Genomic DNA, 25,959 nt, shown 5'->3' on the forward strand with positions numbered 1-25,959 from the left:
ACGCCTTTGATGCATTTTCCTAAAGTCTGTTTCTTTTTGCAGTACTCTGAAGCTGAAGTTTTAGTCTAATTAAAAAGCTGGGGGAGGGCAGGGAATGTTTGCATTATCATAGAACACTGTTCCTCCAACCAGATAATAAATTTTAGTAAATAATATCTAGGTGATAACTTTGAATTCCCATTGGTCCTTACTGTGGGTATAAATTGCCAAATTAAACATGAGAAAAGCTGATTTCTAGACAGCCTGCCTGCAGTATTCATTTGAAACAACCTTTAAGCAAGTACCATTATAATTGGAACTTATCTCACCCAAACAAAATTCTGTAGCTGGTCATGAGAGACTGAGCAATAGCGGTGAGAGTGCTGGTAGACGGGGGTGTGTCACAAGGTCATGCAGAGCCTACCTTCTGCCCATATAAGATGGTTCCACATAGTCTGTATACAGTTTATCTAAAGCATGCAATGCAGCTCAGTGCCAATTCCAAGCTTTGATCTGTCCTCTCCAGTATCAGTTCCTCATCCTTACACCAATATCCAGTGACCTCATTGGCTAATTTGCTGATGAGACATTAAGGTTAAAAGGCATAATCTCCTTCCACTTCCCTTAGCACTTCAACATGTCTTCATCCACCTTCACATGCTTGCTTATTTCTAAGGCTCCTCTCCATATCTGAGCTCTAGCCACAACCATTCTTGCTTTGGTAAAACTAATTCTAATGTGTCTTCTCTGGTGCCTCCCTCTGTTAGCCTTCAAACAAGTATACATTTCTTCATCCAGAAAACATCTTTGTCCCCTTGAGCCATCATGTTCCCTTCCAAATCCTTTCATTGCCAAACTTAAGTATGCTTTTTCTTACGATATTTTACAGTGTTACACCATAAATTCCTGAAAAGTGAGAACCATAATCTACATGTGCAGGACATAGCACAGTGTAATACAGTGAGAAAGGCACAGGCCTTGGGGGTTAAGAAGCCATGGTTCAACTTGAGCTCACTTGTTACTTTTCAGTGATAATATGTAAATCATTTTTCTAATCCTCAACTTTCTCAAATGTAAAGTGTGTAATAATTACATATTTCCATGTTGAAGATGACATAAGACTACATTTTAAAAACACCTCAGCGTCATGTCTGGCACAGAGCAGGTGCTGAAAAGAGCTGGTCCCTTCCCATCTCCACCCTTGGTAAAATTCAGGAGCTTGTTGATCAAATGGTCTCCACTTCAGGTTGGCATTTGGTGGTATGGAATCCACTTTTTGTTCTGTTTGCTTCTTATCTTTCCCTTGGCCTTGTGTTTTTCAGGTTCACAACCAATACCCAACAGAGTTTGAATTCAATCTCTATTACTTGAAGTTCCTAGCTTTCCACTATGTTTCTAATCGCTTTAAAACATTTCTTCTGGATTCAGACTATGAAAGATTAGAACATGGTAAGTCTTTATGTGCCCTGGTTCCATCTTCTTTATTTTTGTGTGTTTTTTAATGAAGAATCTAGAAATGCAGTTACCCCAAATCTGACAAGCTCAGAGTATAGAATTTTATACAAGTATAGAATGTATAGTATATATATATGTATAGTATATATTCTATACAAGTATAGAATGAATATGGCTGTGTTCTGGATCGCATGATACATCAGCTCCTACAGATGGCAGGGAGTCATTTCCAGAGAATCTTTGCAAAGTTAAATTGGGGCAGGGGCAAGAGGGAGCAGCAGCATGGTGAACAAGTCAAGCTACCACTTGTAACACAAGCATCCCCAATTAGAGATCATGGAGGCCCTGTGATGGGTGAACCAGTAGATGAAAGATCTCTGTCACTCTGCCTTTCAAATGAATATAACAAATCTTAAAATAATGTTAAATCTGCTACTCTTTTAACACTTCAGATTGACATAGCCATTTTAGGAGAAATGTTTGAACTGCAGTTTTTACATCTCTGGGACACTCTATAGAAAAGGTACCTGCCCTTGGAGGCCCTGTAACCTGCCGACCAAGGGTTAAGTGCTGGCACCAACTGAATACTGGGGGAGCACTAAGGACTCATTGGAGTCTCAGTTTCTTCCTCTTTATAAGGAGGATGACTGTGCCTATCCCCTCAGGGCCCTGGGGAGCACCGAAGGGAGAGGGACAAAGTGCTTAGCACAGCTGAGGCATGAAGTGAGTACTCAAACATTAGACATTGCTATTATTTTGGTTACAAAGAATAGATCTGAAAATTCATCAGCTGTTATAAAAATCTTCTAAGGTGACCTTACACTCCTAACTTTTACCGTAGTTGGGGAGGGAAGCAGGTATCCATGGCTCTTGTCAAGACAAGCAGCAAACAGATGAGCTGCGTTCAGTACATTGTATATACTGTCATATTCAGAAAAAGGACACTCTTAATGAGTATTTGAAGAAAATACTCATGTTCTTAGTTTAAAACCTAAGATTTAAAAACCTAAGATTAGAAAATACTACTTTCCAGAGCATGCTGTTGAAATTGGCTTGCTTGAGATCTCACGCTTTTGGAAAAGGAGGCGGCACTGGCAAGACCATTTCCCGTCCTGTTTACACTTCAGGCCTCTGTTGACTCATAGAATTGTCATTCCCCACATCACAATCAGAAGCCTTAATTCCTAAAGTGCTGCACTGTGGGAAAGGAGCAAGTTTCCAGCTGCCTCAAGCTGGGTCTAAACAACCTGACCAAACCTGTGTGACTGAGGGGGTTACCAAGCACTCAGCCGTGTCTGAGAGAAACAACAAATACTGGTGTGAGGTGTTTTTGTTTCCCTAGAGCAGCTTTCTGTTTGGTTTTGATTTTCTATAACTGTTTGCTTTAATAAACTGATCAGCAAAATCTTAGCAACACACAGATGTGGCCACAACACACAGAAGTTTTTTGCCTCATCAGTTGATGGCTCTCTGTTAGAGAAGCAGTGAGATCTAGCATTCCTAGATTTACACTCTCAGCATCTAGGTGACACCCCCACTCCTGGAGTTATACACTGATGGGGGGTTGGGGTCTAAGACATCAGCAGCTCCTACGGCCCTTGGACCACCAAGAAGCAAAGGTGCTGCTAATGCTGCCAAGGCCGAGAATCATCCCTGGTCCCAGGGGGAGGACCAGACAGTTTGTCATGTGTGTAACTTCCTCACTGTGTGTCTGTTTTCTTACCTGAAAAACCAAACAAGGAGATTTGCCCTGCCTGCTCTCCTGAGCTTTTGATGTGGATTAAAATTATATGCTTCTGGTATATATTGAACAATTATGAAGATACAGGAAAATATAATTATTTCCATCCTATGTCCTAGATATGTTTTCTCTTTAAACACACAAATAGGTACTTCCAATCTTAATGGTTATTGCTGAGGGTCCTTAGCATTTATCCATCCCCCTCTCTGGACCTAGGAGCTACTCTACAGCCACCCTCTTGATGAGCAGAAACAGCCTAGGTTGCCTCCTTGAGGTCCGTCCCTGTTTGGGTGAACACACTATAGTTATCAGGCCTGCACAGTGAATCATCTGGGAACAGCTGTGGTAATTCCCCTCTACCTGCGCAGGACTACAATGGAAGAGTGAGGCATCTCAGCTATTACTGGTAGAATTCATCAGTCATAATGTTGTCAAGATTTCATCAGAAGAGCCTGAACACCAGGAACCCCTTGTGCCCAGGAATATTAATATGCTAATTATTGCATGATAGATTGTATGTTAGACATTCAATAGGAATTGACACCAGTTATCTGTTGATTTGAACTTTAGTTTTTAAAAAGATTTATTTAAAAGGCAGAGCAGTTATTCATCATTTACTGGTTCACTTTCAAAATGGTTGCAGCAGCCTGGGCTGGCCAGGCCAAAGCCAGGCCCAGGAACGCCATCCTGGTCTGCCAAGTAGGTGGCAGGGGCCCAAGCACTTGGTCCATCCTCAGTTGCCTTCACAGGCGCATTAGCAGGAAGCTGAATTGTAAGCACTGTGCTAGGACTTGAATCAGTATTCCCATAAGATGTGCTGGTGTCCTACACTGACTTAACCTCCTGTGCGACAGTGCCAGTCCCTGATTTGAATTTAAGGTGTTGCTATATGAATACCTGTTTCTCTAAGCCAACCCATAGCACATTGTAAAAAAAAAAAAAAAAAAAATTGAGGTTTTTCCTAATTACCCAATGGTAAAGGTATTGAAAGGAGGGTACCTTAAGGAATGGAAGACCAAAAATGTAAAAACAAAGTTTGTCGCCAAATAGGATTTAAAAATAATTTTACCTTGGAACAACAAAAAAAAATGCTGAAATAGTTTATCCATAACCCCCTCTTTGGGTTTCAGCTTATTCTTGTCTATCTCCAAAGGCACCCAGGGCCTTTTCCAGCTAGGGCTGACTGCTACACAACCCGTCAGTGTGATCCAGGCCTCAAGGCCCTAGGAAGAGCCAGGGACTGGAAATCCACTCCAGAGGCTAGCACTATGGTACAGCAGGTTAGACAGCTGCCCATTTTGGAGTGCCACTTTGAGTTATGATTTAACTTCTTGCTAATGCACCCTGGGAAGCAGCAGATGAAAGCTCATTTATGATACTTACAGAGTTCCAGGCTTCTGGCTTGGGCTTAGCCAACTCTGGGTAAATGTTACAAACATTTAGGAAGTCAACCAGAAGATGGAATACCTGTCTCTCCGCCTTTCAGATAATCAAAGAAAATCCTCTCCACGATCTGAAGCTAGGGTATACCAAGCTAAACTTCTGTCCTGAGGTGCCAGCATCCTATATGTGGGTGCCAGTTTGTGTCCCAGTTGTTCCATTTCCTGTCCAGTTCCCTAGCCTGCAAAAGTAGTGGAAGATGGCCCAACACCCATATGGGGGACCTGGCTCCTGGCTTTAGATCAGCTCAGCTATTGCCATTGTGGCCATTTGGGAAGTGAGCCAGCAGATGGAAGAGCTCTGTAAACCTGCTTTTCAAAAAGGAAAATAAATCTTAAAAAAAAATCTAGTCCATACTTTAGAGGAGCCTCAAGGTAGGACATTACAATCGCTTGGAGAATTCCTCAGTGACATCTAGGAACTGTCCCCCAGAGAATCTGGCTCTGGAGGCCTGAGGCAAGACCTGGTTGTTGGTTGTTGTTGTTTTTAATCTTTTCTTTCTAATACATGACCAACATTGAGAACCCCTGCCCTGGCTTTGCTGTTAAAAGGTCCAGAGGACGTTAATTAGTCTCACAGACCCCACATATTCTAGTATATCCTGCTACCTCCGCCTTAAGGCATTCTTGCCTGGTAAACTGTAAAATGCATTGACTTCTGTCCCAGTGGTTTCATTCTAACCAGACCGCACCCTTCCTGGCCATTCTACAGCAATCCCTTGTACCTCACACTGGAAGAGCAGTGCCTACGCTGCTGACTGCCTGGGAACAGCGACCAGGTGCTTTCTTCCCTCAATTTATTCACCTGGAGCTGGGCAGGTGTGTTCCAGGGACTCTGTGCCTGGGTAGCTACTTTGAAAAGCCTTTAAGAGGTTTCACTGAACTATGAGGAGTTCACCGAGTTCCCGGAATTGCTCAAGGTGATGAGGACAATTAATGACAGAATAGCTCATGAATTAAACACTACAGTTCCAACAGCTTCCTTTGCAGGGAAGATTGATGCAAGCCAAACCTGTAAACAGCTCTATGAGTCTTTAATAGCAGCTCTTGCCAGTAGGGACAGAGTCATAAAAATTGCATAGCCCAGATCTCAGAAGTAGTAAGAAACCTCCAAGAAGAGAAAAGAGGGCCCGGTGGCGTGGCCTAGTGGCTAAAGTCCTCGCCTTGCATGCACCAGGATCCCATATGGGTACCAATTGGTATCCCAGCTGCTCCACTTCCCATCCAGCTCCCTGCCTGTGGCCTGGGAAAGCAGTTGAGGACAGCCCAAAGCCTTGGAACCCTGCACCCATGTGGCAGACCTGGAGGAGGCTCCTGGCTCCTGTCTCCAGATCGGCACAGCACCAGCTGTTGCACTCACTTGGGGAGTGAATTATCGGATGGAAGATCTTCCTCTCTCTATATCTGACTTTGTAATAAAAATAAATAAATCTTAAAAAAAAGAAAGAGGAAAGAATTTGGATTTAACATTATTAAAACAACTTAGAAAAGAACAGACAGTTGAAGTGGATGCACTCGGACTTAATGTTGAAGTGGTAAATGACAGAAGCTGGAAGGTCTTTAATGAACGCTGCCGAATTCATTTCAAGCCTCTAAAGAATGAGTAAAGAGAAAAGATGAATTTTTTTTTTAAAGATCAGGTCATCTCACAAGAGCTAAGCATGACAGGCGTCAACAGGACAGCTTCCTAGGATGGTTTCTGAGCCAACAGTCCAAGACCTTTTGTTGATTTCAGCCCCACTTAGCCAAGACCTCAAGTATAAATAATTCTGATAATTATAGAGAAATCAACTGCTTTTTATACTGATTCTGTAAAAAGAGATGTTTTGTAAGTATTAATTTTCTGATTCAGTGTAAAAAAAAAATGTTTCACCTTCTCATCTGCTATATCCTTCATGCTTGTAGTCAAAATGTTAATATACCTAACTTCCATTTGATTAGATCTCTTAATTTACAGGAACTTTATTTGATGATAAAGGAGACAAACATGCCAAAAAAGGAGTGTGTATTTGGGAATGTATTGACAGAATGCACAAGAGGAGTCCTGTTTTCTTCAATTATTTGTATTCACCAATGGAAATAGAGGTAGAATAAGATTTGTGCTTCATTTTCTAAATGCTAAAAAATTTAGTTTTTATAATCTGCTTTTATAAACATTTGACTTACTTGTATGCCAAAAGGTTGGTTCTTAAAAGTGTGAGGCATTTTGAGTTTGGGTTATGACAAGAAATGGAGTCTGTTCACCAAATTCTTGCTATAAAAATTAGGAGCTAGCTCCATAAAACCTAGAAAGGACAGCTTCAAGAACATTAAAACAAGGCAGCTTTCCCAGGAGGAAAGAACTAGCACTACTCAAAATGTCAACAAGCAGTCTAAACTGAGAAACATCAAATACTTCTAAAAAGTTCCTTCAGTCCCCCTAGACCAAGGTCACAGAAGAGCCTCTAGGAGAAGCAGGGAGATTCAGAGTCCAGGAACAATGGCATCTTCCCAGAGCAAGCATGCTGCCCTGTGCACATCTCCATGGTAGGCTCTGGGTGGATTATGTAGGTTTGATTAGTAGTCCTACCTTTATTTGAGGACAGAGATGCCCTGTGCTAGGCCCCATGATCCAAGACCGCCCACCCTCCCCCCCTGGTCTGGCCTTCCTCCAGCTACACCCACTAATGAGATGAGGAGCACAAAAAGCAAGGGTACCTGCTTACATGCACCTCCTTTCTGCCATGCCCCAGGCCCCTCCAGAACCCTTGCTCAGTTCAAGATAGTCATGTGTCCTCAAGTCTACCTCCTGAGCTCCTTCGGTATCCCTGGGCCCAACAGGTGGCCAGAACGCAGGTGTGTGGCCAGGGATGGACAGAGGTTGGCTTGATGGGCTGGGGATGTACCTGGACATTCATGCCAGACCCTCAGTATGTGGAGAAGAGCTGAAATGGGAGAGGAGGAGGTTAGGCCAAGGACAGGGGCTGGGGCCAGCTTCCCCAGTACCACCCACTACTTGTAGTGTAGAATTCTGAGGAATCTGAGAGGTCCCTAGTTGATCCTGGCCTTACAGGTTTTTATGAAGGCCTAGTTGTCAAAGTAGGAGAATTTAACAAGTTTTAAATCAATTATCTATCTTAATGTATGACTTACAAATATTTACCCACATGACTTTTGAATGTCTATTCATATCCTTGCCCTCCTGAGAACATTAGCAACTGGCCTCTTAGCAAGCTTAGGGTAATTTAGGGTGAAGATGAAACTACAAGGTATTTCAGAGTTTTCTTTCAACAGGCCCTGAAGCCCAACGTCAACATCTCCAGCCTGAAGAAGTGGGATTACTACACAGAGGAGACCCTGTCCACAGGGCCTTCGTATGATTGGATGATGTTGGCCCCTAAGCACTTCCCTCCAGAAGACTCAGACCTGCCTACAGGTGCTGGCCCCCAGAGCCAAAGGAGAACAGTCTGGCCATGCTACGATGACATCAGCTGCACTCAGCCCGATGCTCTCACCAGCCTTTTTCGTGTAAGTAAACTGTGTGCAGACACACACCCAAGGTCCCCAACACTCTAAGGCTGGTTCACAAATCTTGAACACGGCTATCCTTGCACTGGGGTGGCATTGTAGGCAGCCTTCCTAGAGTAGGAGGAAAAAGAGCCAACCAGGCTTACCTACTGGAAAAAGATTCCAAAAATTATTTTCTAGCAGTACAAGGCAGTTAAGCAAATGGGACAATTTACTCCTTCCGGCAGCTTCTGTACCATATCAGCTGCCTGCGAAGCCTGCCCTGGGCCTGGGCTATGGCTTTTGTGGGTGCTTTACTTCCTCTGCCCAGAAGTGTGGGTAGCTCATGCCCTGATGGGACTGTTGCCAGCTGTGTTCTGCAAGCACCCTCCTGGAACAAAGCTATCCTGGCAGTGCCACCCTGGGCGAAGTTTTATCTAAGGACACAGTATATTCTGGAGAGTCTCTTCCCTTTGGTTTTCTGGCCAGGAAGACCACGACTGCTCTGCTCCCCAACTTCACTGACAGAGGGGAACCTTATTGCCCTGTATCTCTTTTGCTTTGCTCTTTCCACGTCTGGTTCGAGTCGTCAGATCAGAGGGCACCGTCCTTGTCTGTTATGGCTGCTGGTGTTGGGACTCAGGCCCAGTGGTTAACCTTTTCTTTTGGTCATCACATTTCACATGGGTTGCCCTAGCGTCAAGGTGTTTGGGATACAGATCGCATCCCTTGCTATTTAAGCCATTTTGCACAAACAGGCCTAATTGCAGGACCTGTGCAATCATCCTGGCCACAGTGCATCACAGCACCTGGAGCTTCCCACACGGTTCCTGGTGTGGGAGACCTCAGCAGTCTTTGTCCACCACATTCTTCAGCTGTCCTCGGGGCCCAAAGCAGAGGAGATGTGCTGTGGGACACATCCTGACCTCGATGAAATATCAGCTCATTGGGAAACTTTCATTGCTTTGCAGGAAATTGAAAAGTTAGAGCACAAACTGAACCAAAGCCCTGAGAAGTGGCAGCAACTATGGGAGAAAGTTACTGCAGACCTCAAAGATGAGCCAAGAGCAGACCGTGTGAGTTGGTGATGCCCTGCCACACTCTAGCCAAGCTTTTGGAGGGTGCTAGGGCAGGGGGCCCCACTGCCACAGGGGTCATGTCCTGGGGCCCAAGGTTCCAAATGACCGAATACTTCCTGTGTGTCTCACTTTACCACAGTGACATAATACTTTTGTTTCTGGGCCCTGAATCCAGAGGAAATTACTGGGTTCTTTTCCATCTCTGTGCCTCTGTGGTTTCAGCTGATCTCATCCCAAGAGAGAGGGATGGGAATGCCAAGACCATGTTTGCTCGAGAGAAACAAGAGAAAATAGAAATATTTTAAAACAACATGCTATATGGCTCACACTCCCTTTTTGGTTTCAAAGAAATTTTATCATAAAAATATTTTCAACTAAATACTGTCTTTTACATCCCTAACCCCATTTCTTATTCCTGATTTTTGAAGCATTAAGCATATAATCCATGCAAAGGGACTGTGCTTGAGCGGGCTTGCGTGACATTCCTTTCCATCCAGCCCACAGGGCTAGACATCTCGTGCGTGAGGGACAAGCACTGAGGTCACGCAGTTAGTACTAGCTGGCACAACCATCATTCCAACCCACATCTGATGCTCCAAACGCAGAAGGGACATTTGGACAGGAGCATTCTGCAGAGACTTTCAAGGAGAAATCAATGGAGTCAGGTGTCACCACGCACACTGAAAGAGCAGGTGTCTAGGAAAGCCTCTCGCCCCAGGCCCTCCAGGCTGTCTTGTACCCTCAGTGTTGGTTCAGGAGCTGCTGCCCGCAGGCCAGGGGAAGGTGGCACCTTAATGTGTTCTCCCCCTCAGAAGATCATTTCTTGTATTTTCTGATTGTGAAAGGATTTTTTAGTAAGATAACAAAGAGGAAATTAAAACAATGAAAATTGCCCACAATCTGATCCAGAAATAAGCCTCTGTGCTGTCAAACTTGGTTTACCATTCTAAGCCATGCATAGGAGAGATTCGGGACATACTGCTTCAGACAACTTTCCTACTTGATGCAGCACACTGCCCTTCCATTGGTCACTGTGCACAGATCAGCACCACCATTTTTAATGATTCCTAGAATTCCCTGACAATAGACAAATAGATTTCCAGCATTGTGCAACTCCAGGATACATATCTTTGTACATAGATCTGTGTTGATTGGTCTAGGTGTTGAGATTAACTGCTTGAAATCTTTGTCAAGCTTTCCTGGTTCCTGTCTTATTTTCAGTCCCAGCAATACCCATCGGGGTCCCCAGGAATTGTGCCTGCCAACCTCCCTTCCTATCCTAAGCGGTCTGTGCTGCAGCTGGCAGGCAGTGGCGTGGGAGAGGAACAGAGTGCCAGCCTCACCCCGTCCAATGGAGTGGAGCGCAGAGCAGCCACGCTCTACAGCCAGTACACGTCCAGGACCGAGGAGAACAGGTGACGCACCAGCTGCCCAGGTTGCTGCACACACACATACACTCTCCCTCTGCCCTGGGAGCCACTCACAGCCCTCAGGAAGCAAGGCTCAGCAAGACAGCCTCTGTAACTTGACAAGGATTTGCTTTCTTTTTTTTGTAATGTTTTAGATGATTCTTTGAACGAACCAAAATTACAACTAAAAATAATGTCAAGGGTTGTAGTTAGTTGTGGTTCAGCACTGCCTAGCTCATGTCTGCCAGTGTTTTTGAGGGAGTGATAGTTTTGCACACAGCACACATCCAGCTCATGCTAGCAGAAGGAAGCAAAGGGATTTCTGCGCAGAAACTAGGCCAAGCTTGCCAATTGCCAGCTGTTCCATGAAGCCTAATGTGGCACAAAAAAATGGCCCTCTGAGGAACATACGTGTGGCACAACAAATTGAGCTACTGCTCGGGACACAAGTATCCCATATTCAAGTCCCTGCCACTCCACTTCCAATCTGCCTTCCTGCTGAGGCACTTGGGAGGCTGCAGGTGATAGCTTGAATGCTTGGGTCCCTGCTACCCATGGGAGGCCTGGGTGGAGTGCTTGGCTCCTGGCTTAGGCTTGGCCCAGCTCTGGCTTTTGGGGACTGAACAAGCAATGGAAGATAGATCTGCCTTTCAAGTAAATTTAAATGGCTACTGGTAGCACCAGACCTTACAAATTTAGTCTTTGCCCTCCCATTGGCCCTTGGTGTGATAGAGGGAATCCCCATGGGGGAAGACAGCCTTGACAAGCACCAAGAGCAGACATTGGCTTCACAGCAGCTTCTAAATGGAAACGGGAAGATGAACTGCCCTATCCTTCCTTCTAGGTCCTTTGAGGGAACACTTTTCAAGAGAGGAGCTTTGCTAAAAGGATGGAAGCCCCGGTGGTTCGTTTTGGATGTAACAAAACATCAGGTAATACCTTTGAAGCCAGAAGAAATAGCTGTCTAGGCCAGTCCCAGTGCCTGCCTATCATGCGGCCCTCAACCGATGGATGCATTCCTATCGTTCAGACTGAACCTCTGGCCTCTTGCGTGTGGCCTGGGGCTCCCCAGGGCTCCAGATGGCCCTTGGCAGGGAGAGCAGCAGCTTTCTGGGAGAAGTTCCAACATAGCCTCTGCTAGGGTGCAAACTGGCAGAGAGTCTTGACAGTTGAGCCCAGAGAGTTAATGATAGAACTGTGCAACGATGCTCCTCTGCCGCCTTTGGCCTGTTCTCCAAGCCCAGGCCAGGGAGCACCAGTTGCTAGGAGGCTACAGGCATTCCACAAGCACACATATATGCTAGCGCCCTTCACCATGTGGCTATCCCTCCAACCAGCCCCCAGACAGGCAGAAGGGGCTGGTTTGTAGTGCCAGTCTGGACCTTGCTACCCATGTGAGGAAATGCTCTGCCCGTAATTTGTTCTCAGCTCCTGCTACAGCAGCTTCCAGTGTTCTTTGCATCATACTCATCATTGCAGTGATCTCCTGAGAGAGAGTCATCCCTGCCCAGATGGCCAGGCCATCTGCACCCCGCACAGGGAGAGCCCGGCAGCTGCCCTCGCTGGCCCTGGCTGACCACGCAGCCCGAAGCAGAGGGTTCCCTGTTCTGGCTCTCAGCCCACTCACTGCACAGTGGAGTCTGTGGAACCTGCCACCCTGTGTGGTGCTCTAGCAAGATCCGCCGCGGGAGCCCCACCCAGAGGAAGCTGTCCCAGAGGCCACGGTCTCCTAGAGCATCAAAGGTTACATGGAATCTTGCACAAGAACACAGAGAAGCCATTTTCAAATGTACAAAGGGAAGGCCTCTCGGGGATGTAGTTTAAAATTCCAAAGTCTGAAAGCACAGAGCCTGCACTGTGTAGACAAGTTCTGTTAGACCACTAAACACAACACGGGAGGACGTCATAATTTTCCTGCAATTTACAATCACAGCTAATTATACTTGCATTCTCACCAATCTTTTGGATTTCTTTCACATGGAAAGCACAATCTTGTCCTTTGGCCCTACTCCTGCCACGCCTTAGACACAGGGAGACACAGGGAAGCCTGCGGACAGAACTGCCGCCATGTGAGTGCCAGGCACACACAGAGTGGGTCCGCACACGGACGGCTGCCCGTCAGTTCTCATGCTCCTCCAGCTAAGGGAGAAGTGGATCTCATTGGTTTGATCTGCTTTTCTGTCGTCATTGAGATTGACCATCAGATATTTACACAGCACCTGTATCCTGAGACTTACCTGTTGGATCCTCTGACCATTTTTCTACTTGATTTTTAAATTGTTTTCTAGGAATTCTTTATATGCTAAATATTAGCTGTCTCTCATGTTACAGTTGTTTACAGTCACTTAGCTGATTTTAGTGTGTAATCTACTTGTCCAAGTTGGATAAAGCTCCCGAGACACTTCCCGACTCCCTTCTCCATCACCTGCGTCTCTTCCGTAGACAACCACTATCACCAAGTGTGTTCATTTCCCAGGCTTAGTTTAGCATGTAAGCAGATCTGCCCCTGGACTGAAGAGTGACCCATTTTCCCTTCCTGCCTCTCTCCTCCCTTCGTGGCAGCTACGTTACTATGACTCCCATGAGGACACAAGCTGCAGAGGCCACATCGACCTGGCTGAAGTGGAGGTGGTCCTGCCCGCCGGCCCCAGCATGGGAGCCCCCAAGCACACGAGCGACAAGGCTTTCTTTGATGTGAGTTGTTCTGACCTTGCTCTTCCCCTTACTGCCTGCACATCATACCCTCCCAGGGGTTACGGGGCCCCCAGGAGTAACTGCTGGTGGCTGCAGATGGGCCCCAAGCCCCCAGGCCCCAGCCCTGGAGAGCACTCAGCCAAGTTAGAGAAGCTGATGTGTTCTCTGGTAACGTCATTTTCAGCGAGCACCTGCTTTTAGGAACACATGCTGCTCTCACTTGACCGTCCCCAAGACTGCCCGTGGTCCCCTCCAACAGCTGTCTGACCTGACATCTCCACCAGCCCCTGGTGGCCTAGGGGCATTTGTAGTGATAAGAGGTGGATTTTCTGGTCCCTGGACCCAACTGAGACATCACCAAGAGCAGAGAGGATGGTGCAGGGCCTTCCAAGGCCATGAGGCCAGCTCTTCAACTCCGGCCTTGAAGTGGCCCTCAAGAAGGGGACAGTGTAGACCTGCAATGTCAGGATGCACTTAAATAGCAAAGTGATGAACTTACTTCTGAAGGGCTATCTGTAATGATATAGGGGAAATCAGTGAGGAAGAGGGGACTTGGAAAGGATGTAAGGGAAATTCTAGAGACTGTAGAACTGCATCATAAAATATAAATAAGTAGATGCAGGAACAGGAAGACAGCATCATGGTGTGGATGTGTCTGTGGCTTCCCCTGGCATCTGTGTGGTACAGGAGAGGCCAGGGGCTCCATTTCCTCTGTGGTCAGAGCGGCCCACGTAAGACGCAGAGGAAGGCTTTGCTGGGGCAACTCCTTTCTCAGCTCATACTCTGAACCATCTCTGCACTGCGGGAAGCAGCAGAGTGACTGCACGGAGGGAACCCTCAGGGCCTGGGGAGGTATGGAAACTAAGGCCAAGGGGCTGGATTTGCCCCTTGAGCAAACCCAGAAAGCGGCCCTGGCCTTCAGCTCTGCTTCTCTGCCATTCTGTTTTGTAGCTCAAGACCAGCAAGCGCGTGTATAACTTCTGTGCCCAGGATGGACAGAGTGCACAGCAGTGGATGGACAGGATCCAGAGCTGCATCTCGGACGCCTAATGCCCACAGCCAGCCCAGGAGGAAGAGGCAGAGGCCCACATGTGCCAGGAGGAGGTGGTGCAGGGGTGCCCGAGGCACCTGCCTGGGAGTGCCGGGCGCTCACAGCTTGCACTAAGTTGTTCTAACAGGGTCTTGGCGGTTAGAAATCAGAAGAATGCCACCTGAGCCAGCTCCCAGCCTCCCCGGGGCAGAGCAGCTGCCACCTGCGGGGGTCCTTCTGCGAGAAAGCTGAATCCTCTGTGTTCTCCGAAACAGGCTTTCCTTGGGGAGCCATTTAACACACAGAAACCAAAGCTCTCCTTGACCATCTTGCCCAGAAGAGGCCCTGCTCTCCCTGTTGGACCTCAGAGATGCTCTGGTCCCTGGTGCTGCCTGACGGTGCTTCCCTGCTCCCCAGCTCTGCCACTGGCCTTCATGGCAAGGTCATTACCCAGCAGGCAGCAGCAAGACGGCGCCTGAGGCCCGCGTGAGGTGGCAGGTACCAGGCCCTACAGGCCCAGGTACCTCCCAAGCTCTCCAGGCTGGGCTGCTGGGGGCATGCGGGGCACATGTCCTCACATCTCCCCATGTGTCCTTCCACTCCCTGACGCCTTCTTCCACAGCAGCGTGCACTAACCCACAACAGACCCTGTGCTGAGCTGTGGCCAAAGCGAGGACGTGGGCGAGACAGAAGCCGCCGCCGTGACACGGTGGCCATGAGGCCCGACTGGACTGCTGACTGGGGCATGTGCATCTGTGGAGGAACTGCTTTTAGATTTTACTTTCAATAACCTTGTGTTTCTTCAGCTTAAAAACCCCAGGAATGCTGTTTGCTCACAGTAAACCCAAACAGCCACTGGCACGGCTGGAGGCCTGGGAGCTTGTTTCCAAATGTTAATATGTTAATTACCAAACTAATGCTTCCAGACTATGTATATATGATTTCTATACCCTTGTTTTCAGATAGCCTGCTTATAATTTAATATAAAATTAACTGGTAATATTTCAGTAATGTTCCCTTTTAAAAAAACACTTTGCTTTTGTAGATTAAAAACAAAACAAATTTCCAAATGTAAAATTGTCTACACACTAGGAAATAGAACTGTTAATATATAATTGGGGGATAAGAATGAAGGACTTTTCTATCATTTGTTTTATAAACTACCACCTGTGAAAAAGGTTTTGCACATTATTTGTATTTTCCTTTGTATATGAAACAATTTTTTGTACTTTGTAAAATACAGCTCCCAGTGTACCTGCCACGGGTGGAGCCTGCGCACGGCACTGCGTTCCTAACTGGATTCCTCAAGCTCTCGTGAAGGCATCGCAGGCCTTACGTTCACTAACCACTTTCAATTAAATCTGTTTCTTTAAAAAAAAAAAAAATGTAGTCTCTTGTCACTGTGAAGCCCAGTTCCCCCAGCAGCACCCAGCACCCAGGTGGGCACCCTCAACGGCTCCCACGGGGACACAGGTGGGAGGAGACCAAGCCTGCTGGCTCAGGCAGTGCTCCGGAGACACTCCCCTCGCTGTGGGGAGAGCCCTGGGTGCAGGTGGGGATGCGGAGGGTATGTTTTTAACCTCACACCCACCCTGCTTCTGATTAGCCATGTGAGTGAGCAATGGGGCACCTCCCCCAGACTGCGGCGTTACCACCTGCATGGGGTACTCCAAAAAGCTTGTGAGAAGATGTTGTGGGTACCAGATTTTGAAGATCTATGAACTGTTTTTCATAATTCACATTTTCCATGAACTTTATTTCAAAGCATTTTTATACTGAAATAAACATCTTATAATTCCATGTCACCCAAACTTTTTGCAGTCCCCACAGCTGAGTCCCTTTGGGAAGTTTGGGCACGAAGTACTGGATGGCTGGCAGGTGTTTCTGCTTCAAGAGCTATGGAGCAGTGCAAATGAAGCAGCACTCTGTCCAGCCTGGACAAGATCCCTCCACCTCTGCCCTCGGAGGGAGCCACACAGCCTGCAGGGAGCACCTGCCCTTTCCCCGAGGCCGAGTCCTCTAGGCCCTGCTGACATCTGGGACGCCTGTGCCAGCCATGCAAGGGGGCTCCCAGAGGCCTGAGGGGAGCCAGTGCCAGCCCTCACTGAGCCTGCACACTTCTTCCATCATAAGGGCGCATGTGCCACTGCCTTGCCCCACTCCCCCACCGCTGGCCTTCCCACCCTGTCCCATCCCTGAGACAAGAGAAACACGTGCAGTGTCACCTCATACACCTCCAGAGAATCCAGTGCACAGCTCACCCAGTGTGCACCCGGATGCTGCCCTGGTGTGGCTGCCACTTGCCATGTGCCAGGTATACGTGTGGTTCCAATGAGGCCAATTAGGCCAACAAATGTATTCAGTTCTGCCAGCAGCTCCTGAGGGTCAGTGGCGAGACGGCACCCACTGCAAACCCTAAGTCCTGAGGGCCACAGCTCCTGTGACCAGCCAGCTATGTACTTGGGAGTCACCACAACTCTGGCTCAATCGCTTCTAGAACAAATCCCGGAGGCCAGGGGAGCACCTGACCTACATCACCAGTGGATTCTATGGGAGTGTGCACATATCCGTCCAAGGAGGAAGCCATGCGCCATCTGCCCAGGGAGCACCACAAGTGCTGGCAGGAGTCCTCCTCACACGGAACACAGCCCGGTCCTCTGGTGGGCTCGGGAGTGCGCCGAGCGGCCCTCCTCCGTCCTGGACCTCCGTATTAGCACAGACACTAGGGCGCATTGTAAATAACCAATTCTCCTGTCACTCAGGAAAGTCCAAGAGTTTCAGCAAATGTGTGCCAGGAAACCAAGCCGTAACAGACTTTACTACGCCACAGCTCTGCGTTCACCGCTCCCGGGCCAGCCCACACAGACACAGCCAGCAGCCGGCTGGTGGCAGAGCCTGCAGGGGGAGAGTGCTGGCAGCTGCCATGCTCCAGTTCACCACATTGCCTTCCAGGCCTTTAACCTCTACCACAAGGACCCAGCAATCCCACACACTGATTCCACACACTGGCCTAAGGACTTGGATTAGCTGGAAAAGCCCAGTCACCCAGCCCAGTGCTCCCCATGAGTGAATCATCTGTTAGAAGCTCCACAGGCAGGTCCGCTCACTGCTGCTAGTGCTGGCAGTACACCTGGAGTGACACCATGTGCTGGCCGGGTCCAGGGAAGAGCAGGTTCTATCAGGAAGCAAGCAGGTCAGGGAGCACAGGGGACTCCCCCACTTCCTGCTCTCGGGGAGCACAGACTCTGGGACAGATTTCAGCTTCCAGGCATCTGGGCCACAGCCATGGGAGGCCTGAGACATGTCTGCCCAGTACCAGGGTCCCCACTTCCATATATCAGGACCTCGTGCTCTCTGAGGTCTCTATTCCTAGGAGAAACAGGAGGGAGCAGCTGGGGGCTCCCTGTAATGTGTGATTGCCCTTTGCCCCCTGTTACCTCAGCACAGAGCAGCAGTGGCTTATCTGGTGGCATGACCCAAAGCTTCAGCAAGCGACCCTCGGGAACACCAAATACTGGCTGCGTGGCCACACCCTTCTCAGGGTGAGGCTGTGCACATCCTCCCCAGTCCCGGGGGCAGGGAGGGAACTTCCTGGAGGGGCCAGTGAATACCTCACAGGTGCAGCACAGCCCTGCCTCTCCCTGTCCACCAGGGTCAATGACCCGGTCTCCTCCTGTCATCTCTGGGCACAGGAACAGAGCACCTAGGTGGCAGTCACTCAGTGAGCCGTGACAGGTGCCCAGGCATGCCCCATGCTGCGTGCATGACCTCCATGCCCAGGAAGGCAGTGCCGCCCATGCTCTGATGGGAAAAGGCAAACCCGTGCCCACAGGAGGCTCCACCCCTTGGAGACAGAAAAGGGCTTAATGCCATCAGGTCCCCAGTGGGAGCGGCTTCCCCCAAGAACAGTGGCCACCAGGGCTTCTGTGCTGGCCTGTCCTTGCGAGCACAGTGACACTCAGTGGCAGGAGCGCTTATGCAGGAGCCAGTGGGTGAGCGCCCCTGCTCTGGGGCCCATGGGAGATGGTGCCTGGCTCCCACCTCTGCTGGCGCAGTGCGGCCGGTATCAGCTGTGCAGGCATTCTCTTCACTTGTGCATTGGGTGCTTTCTGGGGCGGGCATCAGGGCAGGGGACAGAGGTCTGGTTGCTTCACGCCTTCCCCCCTTGTCCACCAGTGCCCCACGCCTGCTAGTCCCCCACCCGCTAGTCCCCCACCCCCAAACACACACCCCAGGGCTGTGTGTGCCTGCTCACCACCTGAGGCTATTTTTCTTCCCTACAAAATGGAAAACCAAGCTCTTTGCCCATGTTACACCCACTGGGAAGATGCCCCTCACCCCATGCCTGTTCAAGGGGTCACTGCCAGCCTGCAGCAAGGACCCAGGTACTGGAGTCAGCCCACCCCTGTGCCTGAGCTCTGTGCACTGGCCAAACAGGCCCCTCCGTGCCACCACAGGGGTGAGCCAGGGCCCAGGCTCAGCTGGATTCCAGATGGCAGCACTTCTGTCAGGGTGTCATTAGGACATAACGTGCCCACCACAGTCCTGGATGCTCTATGTGGTATTCCACAGTTAGGAGTTCTGGTTCCCCGGGGTCCAGCTGTAGAATGATTGGCAAGTCCTGGACCCTGCAGCCAGGACTTGCCTGGGGTCATCTGCCATGACTGGGAACCCACGGCCTTGGCCTATGGGTCTGACTGTGCCTGGAGCTGGAGCTGGCAGAGCCGCTGGTCCCTGCACAGCCCTGTCCCTGGAAAGGTTATCAAACACTGCACTGTCAAACACCAGATGCAGCAGCTCTAACCCCTGTCCATCATGTCCTTGCAAACGCCCCCAAGCGGCAGGCCCAGGTACAGAGCCTTCCTGGAACATGCGAGGCCAGGTGGCGGGGAGGGGGGGGGGGGGGGGGGGGCGGGGCGGGGGGGGCAGTATATGACCTTCCAGGCCAGTGGCCCCCCAGGCACCACCGCCTCACACTGTCGCCCCAGTGCTGTGGGAGTGCCATGGTGAGTCAGCGGGGTGCTCAGCGGGATGACCAGATGGCCCTGATCTCTTAGGATTTTATTATAACCAAGGAGTTAATAAGGCCCCAAGGCAAGACTGTCCTTAAATGCAGAGCTGTCTGTGCCAGCAAGACCTGCTTCTCATCTCTAATTGGAATGGAAATGCATTTTCGCCAAGAGGCCCCAAGCTGAGCAAACCCAGAGCCCCATAAGGCCCAGCATAAGCAGAGCAATCCAATTGCTAGCATCAGCCTGAGGGTCTTTCTGCGTTTCCTACCCCCACCACAGCGCCCACGGTGTTTCCGCAGAGGTGGAATGAGGGAGTCTGATGGAAGAGGGACAGGCAGGAACACTCTGCCATCCTTCAGACTGTGGCAGCACCAGTGCCTGTCCAATCCAGAAGGAGGTGCCATCAGGATGGGATGGGAGAGCAGAGAGAAGGGGTTTGCCTGTCGTGAGAGCTCTTGCCCAGCAGCTTGGGGCTGCGATCATGGCTCAGTGACCAGGGAGCACCCAGGCTGGCCTCGGGACCCAACAGGTCCCGAAGCTGGGCCAGCTGATTGAGCTCCAGGCCTTAGCCTGAGCTCCACTCTTGTGGTCTCCAAAGCTTCTGTGCAGCCCCCACCCCTTCCTGAGTGAACCAGCATCCAGTTAGTCGCCACAGGCTCCACTGGGAGAAGCTGATGGCCCCGCCAGAAGCCAGGCATCTCAGCCATTGCCAGGCCCTCGCCTCCCAGCTGCCTCAGCTTCCTGCTCCGACCTCCCTACCCTCTCCTGGCTGGCAGCAGCAGGCACAGCCCCATGGAGGCCTGCCCACTTGGTCTTGGGGACACTGACACCTCAACTACCTCCTAGTGCTTATGGATCTAGTCCCTGGCCTGGATGGAAAGTCTGTGTCCCCAGGAAGTGTCCTCAAGCCCACAGGGCCAAGCCCTCCCCTGCCACCAGCTGTCGGCTCCAGTCACTTTGCTCGGAAACTCCCAGGATGCCTGGCCAGTGCATGTGGGATCTCGGAGCCCCACTGCTCCACGTAGGAGGGCCCAGCGGGGAGCCCCCAGCCACCCGATTCCAGAAATTGTCACCCAGGCTCCTGACGCCTACATGGCCAGAGAGCAGGGCTCTCCCCCTGCAGCTTCCCTAGCGCTCCCAGGTGCTAGGCTGGCACACTCCAGCATGGGCCCCACACCCCAGCAGGGCACCCACAGAGCTCACGCACCCACTCCTAAAGGTGCCCAGCCCCACTGTGTATGTCCCACCTACTACCTCCACCTTCTCCTTTAGAAGTTGGTCCGCATACCCATTCCTTCCCAGTGCAATGTGTGACATTGGAGCCAGGGACCCCCTGTGCCTGCCTACTATGCTGGATCTCTGCCCGTGGCCCTCTCCGGTGAAGCCGACCCACACCGGCCTAGCACCGCCTCTTCGGCCTCTGTGCTACCATTGGCAGCACAAGGACCAGAGCAGTTCCATCTGCCAGGGACCCTGGACAGGGTGCTCATAACTCCAGGGAAGATGGGCCAGACAGGTGGTACAGCTGGGGAAGGGCAAGGCCATGGCTAGCCCTGGTGCCCAGTTGCCTTCCAGTTGGAGTCCCAAGAATGGCTGTGCCTTGGTCATTGGCAGGACAGCTCAGGGCCCTGGCAGTGTAGAGGGTCCGGACCCAGAGCTCTGCTGTACTTTGGCAGCAGCTCTCCGACTCCAGGGGGACCTAACTGTCCCAAACCCCGTTCTCTTCTCCTGCAAATGGCCAACAGTCCTAGCCTGCAACGGTTCGACTTCACCTGCCACAGTGGTCAGTGACCTCCCATGGGAATCCGTGCTTGGAATTCTCACCATTTCCCAGATGGGCACTGCGTGCTACAATGTTCTCTCTCTCTGTCTTCCTCTCTCCCTCCCTCCCTCTCTCTCCCTCCCTCTCTCTCCCTCCCTCTCTCTCCCTCCCTCTCCCTCCCTCCCTCCCTCTCTCTCCCTCCCTCTCTCTCCCTCCCTCCCTCTCTCTCCCTCCCTCCCTCTCCCTCCCTCCCTCTCCCTCCCTCTCCCTCTCCCTCCCTCTCCCTCTCTCTCCCTCCCTCCCTCCTGGGAGGCGGCGGCCAGAGTAGTGCCCAGGGACCCCCGCAGTCAACAGCAGCTACTCCCACCCCTCCCCAAGGCACTGAACACTGCAGTTGGGAGGTGAGGTGCTTGCCCATGCCTGCCATGGCACGGAATTTCCAGCTCCCAAGGTTTAGCACGAGGGCAGGAACAGCGCAACACGGAAGCCCATCCAGGAACATCAGGATGAGCAAAACACACAGCTCAGTTCCCCAACACAGCCCAGAGGCGAGGCCTGTGTGGGAAGCAGGGTGACTGCACTCCCATGAAGTTGTCAGCTGAGCCCTGCCACTTCGGAGCGCTGCCCTTGCCCAGCAAAGGACGGCTCGGATGGCTGGGGAGTGAGGAGGGGTGTCCCCAGGGGACACAGCGCCCCCCACAGGTGGTTAGAAGCTGAACAGGGAGGCAGGTTCAGGTGCTGGCAATGCTTTGGAGCTGTGAACAAGAAACAGTATCTCCTCTGGAGGCTGGCGCCTGATGACAATACAGACCCTCCCCAGGCACCCCCATACCTTGAGTCTAGCCCAGTGACAGGCATCATGCAGCCAGCAGCACCACAGGTCCCCAAGGCTGTGCCATCAGGAGCCACAGGTTGGCAGCCATTGTCTCCACGCCCAGTACAACCTGGCGTATGTGAACTCTGACAGGGGTATAGGCGGGACCCCAGCTCAAGAAGCCCAGGGGCAAGGAGAGAGTGCGGCAGAGGGGCTGTGGGAAGTGTGTAGAGCTGAGCTGGGCAGGGTGCTGTGTGCATACACACACACCCCGCACATGGCTCCCACTGACTGGATGGTGCCTAGCTCGGCTGACCTCTCCTAATACTGTATTTCCAGAGCAGCTGGGCTTACCAGGCAGGGCTGGGATTCCGAGTAATAGGCCCAGGAGCTGGCAGTGAGGCCAAGGGAGCTGGAGGAAGGACCAGGAAGAACGGGGATGCCAAGTGACAGTGCACATGGCAGAAAGATCCCCTGACAGGTCTAAGGGGAGGTGGGCAGTATGGAGCTGCCCTCCTGGGCCACGCTGGAGCAGTAGGGGGATGCCAGAGCCATGCCTGGACCCCTGGGCGGAGATGGGGTATGGGAATGGGTGCCAGGGCAGTCAAGGCACCTGCTGGCACCGGCAGGATGGCCAGGCAGGAGTGGCCAGAGCCAGGCTGGCCTCAGAGCAGGCTGCCTGCTCCCAGGGCGAGTTCAGGGTGGGGAGGAGTTCTGGGGGTAGGAGCCCATGGTGTTGGGGGGTGTGAGGACACAGCACATCCAAGCCCTGGCATTCACTTAGAGAAACCCTATCACCCCTGCCTGTGACAAGCCAGTAAAATGGCTAGGGGCTCCTTTGTCCTGACGGAGCTGGGGACTGAACCTAGGCTGGGCATTGATGGTGCCCAGAACACCCCTCTCTCCCACCTTAAGTTACTCTGAGCAGCCAAAGTCATAATAATTCAGGGTCTAGGGTCCGGTGACCTGTGCCTAATCCTGGGGGAGGGCTCCAGGCTTATCTGCCCCCACTCGGTAGTGCTGGGCCCCCACCGGCCTCCAGAGCCCCCTGTCCTGCTGGCTCCCCAAGTCCGAGCTGGCACAGCCCCAGCCGGCAAAATGCAAGCCATTCCCGGCATCCGGTCCCCTGTGGGCAGCCCGAGAGCTGCTCCCCAACCCAGCCCTGCTGACAGGAAATTAGCTGGCCTGGCCTTCCCCAGCAGCAGCTGCTCTGCTGACCCTGACCCCACGTTTTCAGAAACCCGATCCCCTGGTGTCAGAACCTCCTCCCTGCTGATTGTGGCAGCCTGGCCAGGCCTGAGGAGCCAGTAAGCCAGGAAAGCAGCTGCACACCACACACACACACACACACACACACACACACACAGTGACCCACCAGACCCTTCACAGCTGCCTAGTAGGAACCAGGACGCGGGAGGGGCAGACCCCAGGGGACAGAGGGGGTACCCTGGGCAGGGGTTAAGCCCGGGCCTCAGGTTCCCAGGCTGGGCAGCAGGCACGGCATGGATACAGGCTCCTGGGCCCCAGGCTGACAGTGGCCCTGCCCCTATGGCTGTGTCCTGGCAGAGGCCCATCACACACACACACCAGGGCACCTGATCAGCCCTCACCAAGATGGGTGTTGTTAGAGCTGGTCAGACAGCAGTGGGTGAATCCATGTTACCTTGGACAGGAGGCAGGGGCAGTGGCAGGATGCTAGGAGACCTGCTTGGCCCCAGGGCTGTGGCCCGAGACCCGGGGCCTCCGTTCCCACCAGGCAGCCACGCCCTGGTGCCAGGGAGAGGCGTAGCTACGCAGAGGGCAACCCCAACCTGGGCACCAGCATCACCCAGGAACCTGCTAAAAAGCCAACTCTTCATGACTGCCACAACACAGCAGACGATCCCATGAGAGCCAGCCACTCCTCTTCCACTCGGGACCCCTCTTAGCAGCCTGGGAAGGCCATGGAGGGCAGCCCATGTGCTCGGACCCCTGCGCCCACGTGTGAAACTCAGAAGACGCTCCTGGTGTCTACAGGCCCAACTCCATCCATTGGTGCCATTTGAGGAGAGAAACAGCAGTTAGAAGACCTTCCCTGTAACTATCTAATAAGTAATTTTTTTTAAACAATCCAATTCTTCATTTAGGTTCCACCACAGACCTGTTGAACCTAAACTAGATCTGAATAAAGGAGTGGTAGGGTTACTGGGCCAGCAGCTCAGACCCGACGGGGCCCTCCACGGCTGGACAGGATGCAGGACGGTGGTTGTGGCCAGGGCCTTCAGCAGACAACCCCAAGTCCAGAGCGGGGAGGGAGGCTCAGCTTCACAAACCTTCTAGGCCATTCTGAAGTGTCATTTCCGTGAACAAGGCATCCAGTCACCCCTCCACTGTCCACCAAGGAACCTAAGACTCAACGTAGAAACACCATGTGGGTTCAGACGCACACCTAGCACTGTCACACACAGGTATGGTCTACAAGGTTTCATGGTCACACTGTCCCCAAGTGATGACCACTCAGGCACAGACACACACCCTGGGGCTCTGCGAGATGCAGAGAAATCAGCTCCCTCTAGACTCCCCTGGAACCTGCTGCATGCCTCTGCCCGGGGCAGGGGCAGGGTGCCCCGAGCTCCGCAGTTGCTGCTGGCTGCCTCTGCCTGAAGGAGGGTAGGGCCATGGTCTGCCCTGTCCACAGCCTTTTGGAGCGGAGATCCGAGAGTGCAAACCCGGAACACCCTGCCTTCAGAGAAACCATGCCTGCCCCTCAGCTGCCCCACCACCTACCAGCAGCCACTGCCCTCCCTCCCTCCTGCATCAGACATTCTCTGCACCTGCGGGTCATTCCTCAAACCCACTTGTCCCTTTCTTTGACCTTGACCCTTCCCTCCCTCAAGCCAACAGTGACCCTGCTGCCTCCATCACAGCCCCTCTGCATCCCTGTCCTCACCTGGCCTCACCATCTCCTCCCTGCCCGCCTGCCTCCCCACAGCAGCCCCTCACTGCCATGCCACCCTGGCCCCTCACTCTGCCCCCGCCCCAGCAACCGCACAGCTGCACCATGGGGCTGGCACTGGGGCACAGCAAGTCAAGCCACTGTGTGTGACACCAGCCTCCCATATAAAAGCTGGTTTGAGTCCCGGCTGCTCCCCTTCCCTTCCAGCTCCCTTCTCGTGGCCTGGGAAAGCAGTCGAGGATGGTCCAAAGCCTTGGGACCCTACATCCCCCGGGAGCTATGGAAGGTGAAGCAGCAGATGGAAGTACACTCTAACTCCCCCTTTGTTTCGCCACCCCTCCCCTTATCATGGTTCTTTCAAATACATCAATTAATCTTTAAAAAGTTAAGAACTTGCATTTTTTTTAACATATTGGTTACTCAATACCAAGTCAATTAATTCCATAACATTGTAAATTGTTGCTGATGTTATGTTGGGGCTTTTAATTGATCAGGATGATACACTGCCAGCTCTACCTTCAGACCAGAGATGGTCTCCCCAACAAGCCGTTGAATTTATCTGAACAATAAGATGCTGGACTCTATGCTTTGTACATGCTTGCAATGAAAGAATCTCAGATGAATTTGAACTATAATACTGCAACAAGGTGGAGGAATCCACCATGGGGGGAGGGTTATGGGAGGGGTGGGGGGAATCCCAGAGCCTATGAAACTGTCACATAATGCAATGTAATTAATAAAATAAATAAATAAGAATAATTGCAGGATCATGTAAAAAAAAATTAGTTTGCTGTCACTTTTTTTTTTTTAACCCTGAGATATTTACTTTTCGGCAGAACATCTTCCAGCGCCCCACCCCCAGCCCTGCCCCGCCGCCCTCCACCTTTGCTCCTCACTGCCACTCAGGCTGGCTGATGCAAACATGCCAAGATTGCTACCCGTCATTTCGCCATTGTGCTTGCCAGATCCTCTTGCTAGGACATTCTTCCCCCAGTTATCTTTATGCTCTCCCTACTCCAGCTTCTTCAGATCTCCCTTCAAATGCTGCCTTATCAGAGACAGCCTCTCCTAGCACCCAGCATCTAAGTAACTCCCCCCACCCCCCACTTTTTCCTGTGACCTCG

General features: G+C 51.4%; 1 protein-coding gene and 1 pseudogene across 3 annotated transcripts in view; both read left to right on the forward strand.

The window, feature by feature from the left end:
- Positions 1-15,118, forward strand: part of SBF2 (SET binding factor 2) — a 382,316-nt gene extending 367,198 nt beyond the window's left edge. For all 3 annotated transcript variants that reach the window (XM_040989139.1, XM_040989140.1, XM_040989142.1), the window contains 8 exons: positions 1,302-1,428; positions 6,572-6,699; positions 7,888-8,121; positions 9,072-9,176; positions 10,401-10,594; positions 11,433-11,520; positions 13,151-13,282; positions 14,234-15,118. In XM_040989139.1, the coding sequence (XP_040845073.1) occupies positions 1,302-1,428; positions 6,572-6,699; positions 7,888-8,121; positions 9,072-9,176; positions 10,401-10,594; positions 11,433-11,520; positions 13,151-13,282; positions 14,234-14,332 (1,107 nt within the window). In that variant the 3' untranslated portion in view covers positions 14,333-15,118. The remainder of the gene's footprint in view (positions 1-1,301; positions 1,429-6,571; positions 6,700-7,887; positions 8,122-9,071; positions 9,177-10,400; positions 10,595-11,432; positions 11,521-13,150; positions 13,283-14,233) is intronic.
- On the forward strand, positions 4,444-6,402 carry LOC121162162 (annotated as a pseudogene).
- Positions 15,119-25,959: the final 10,841 nt, after the last annotated feature.

Source organism: Ochotona curzoniae, unplaced genomic scaffold (assembly GCF_017591425.1).
Source record: "Ochotona curzoniae isolate NIBS_2020 unplaced genomic scaffold, NIBS_Ocur_1.0 contig_517, whole genome shotgun sequence".
Classification (NCBI taxonomy): Eukaryota; Metazoa; Chordata; class Mammalia; order Lagomorpha; family Ochotonidae; genus Ochotona; species Ochotona curzoniae.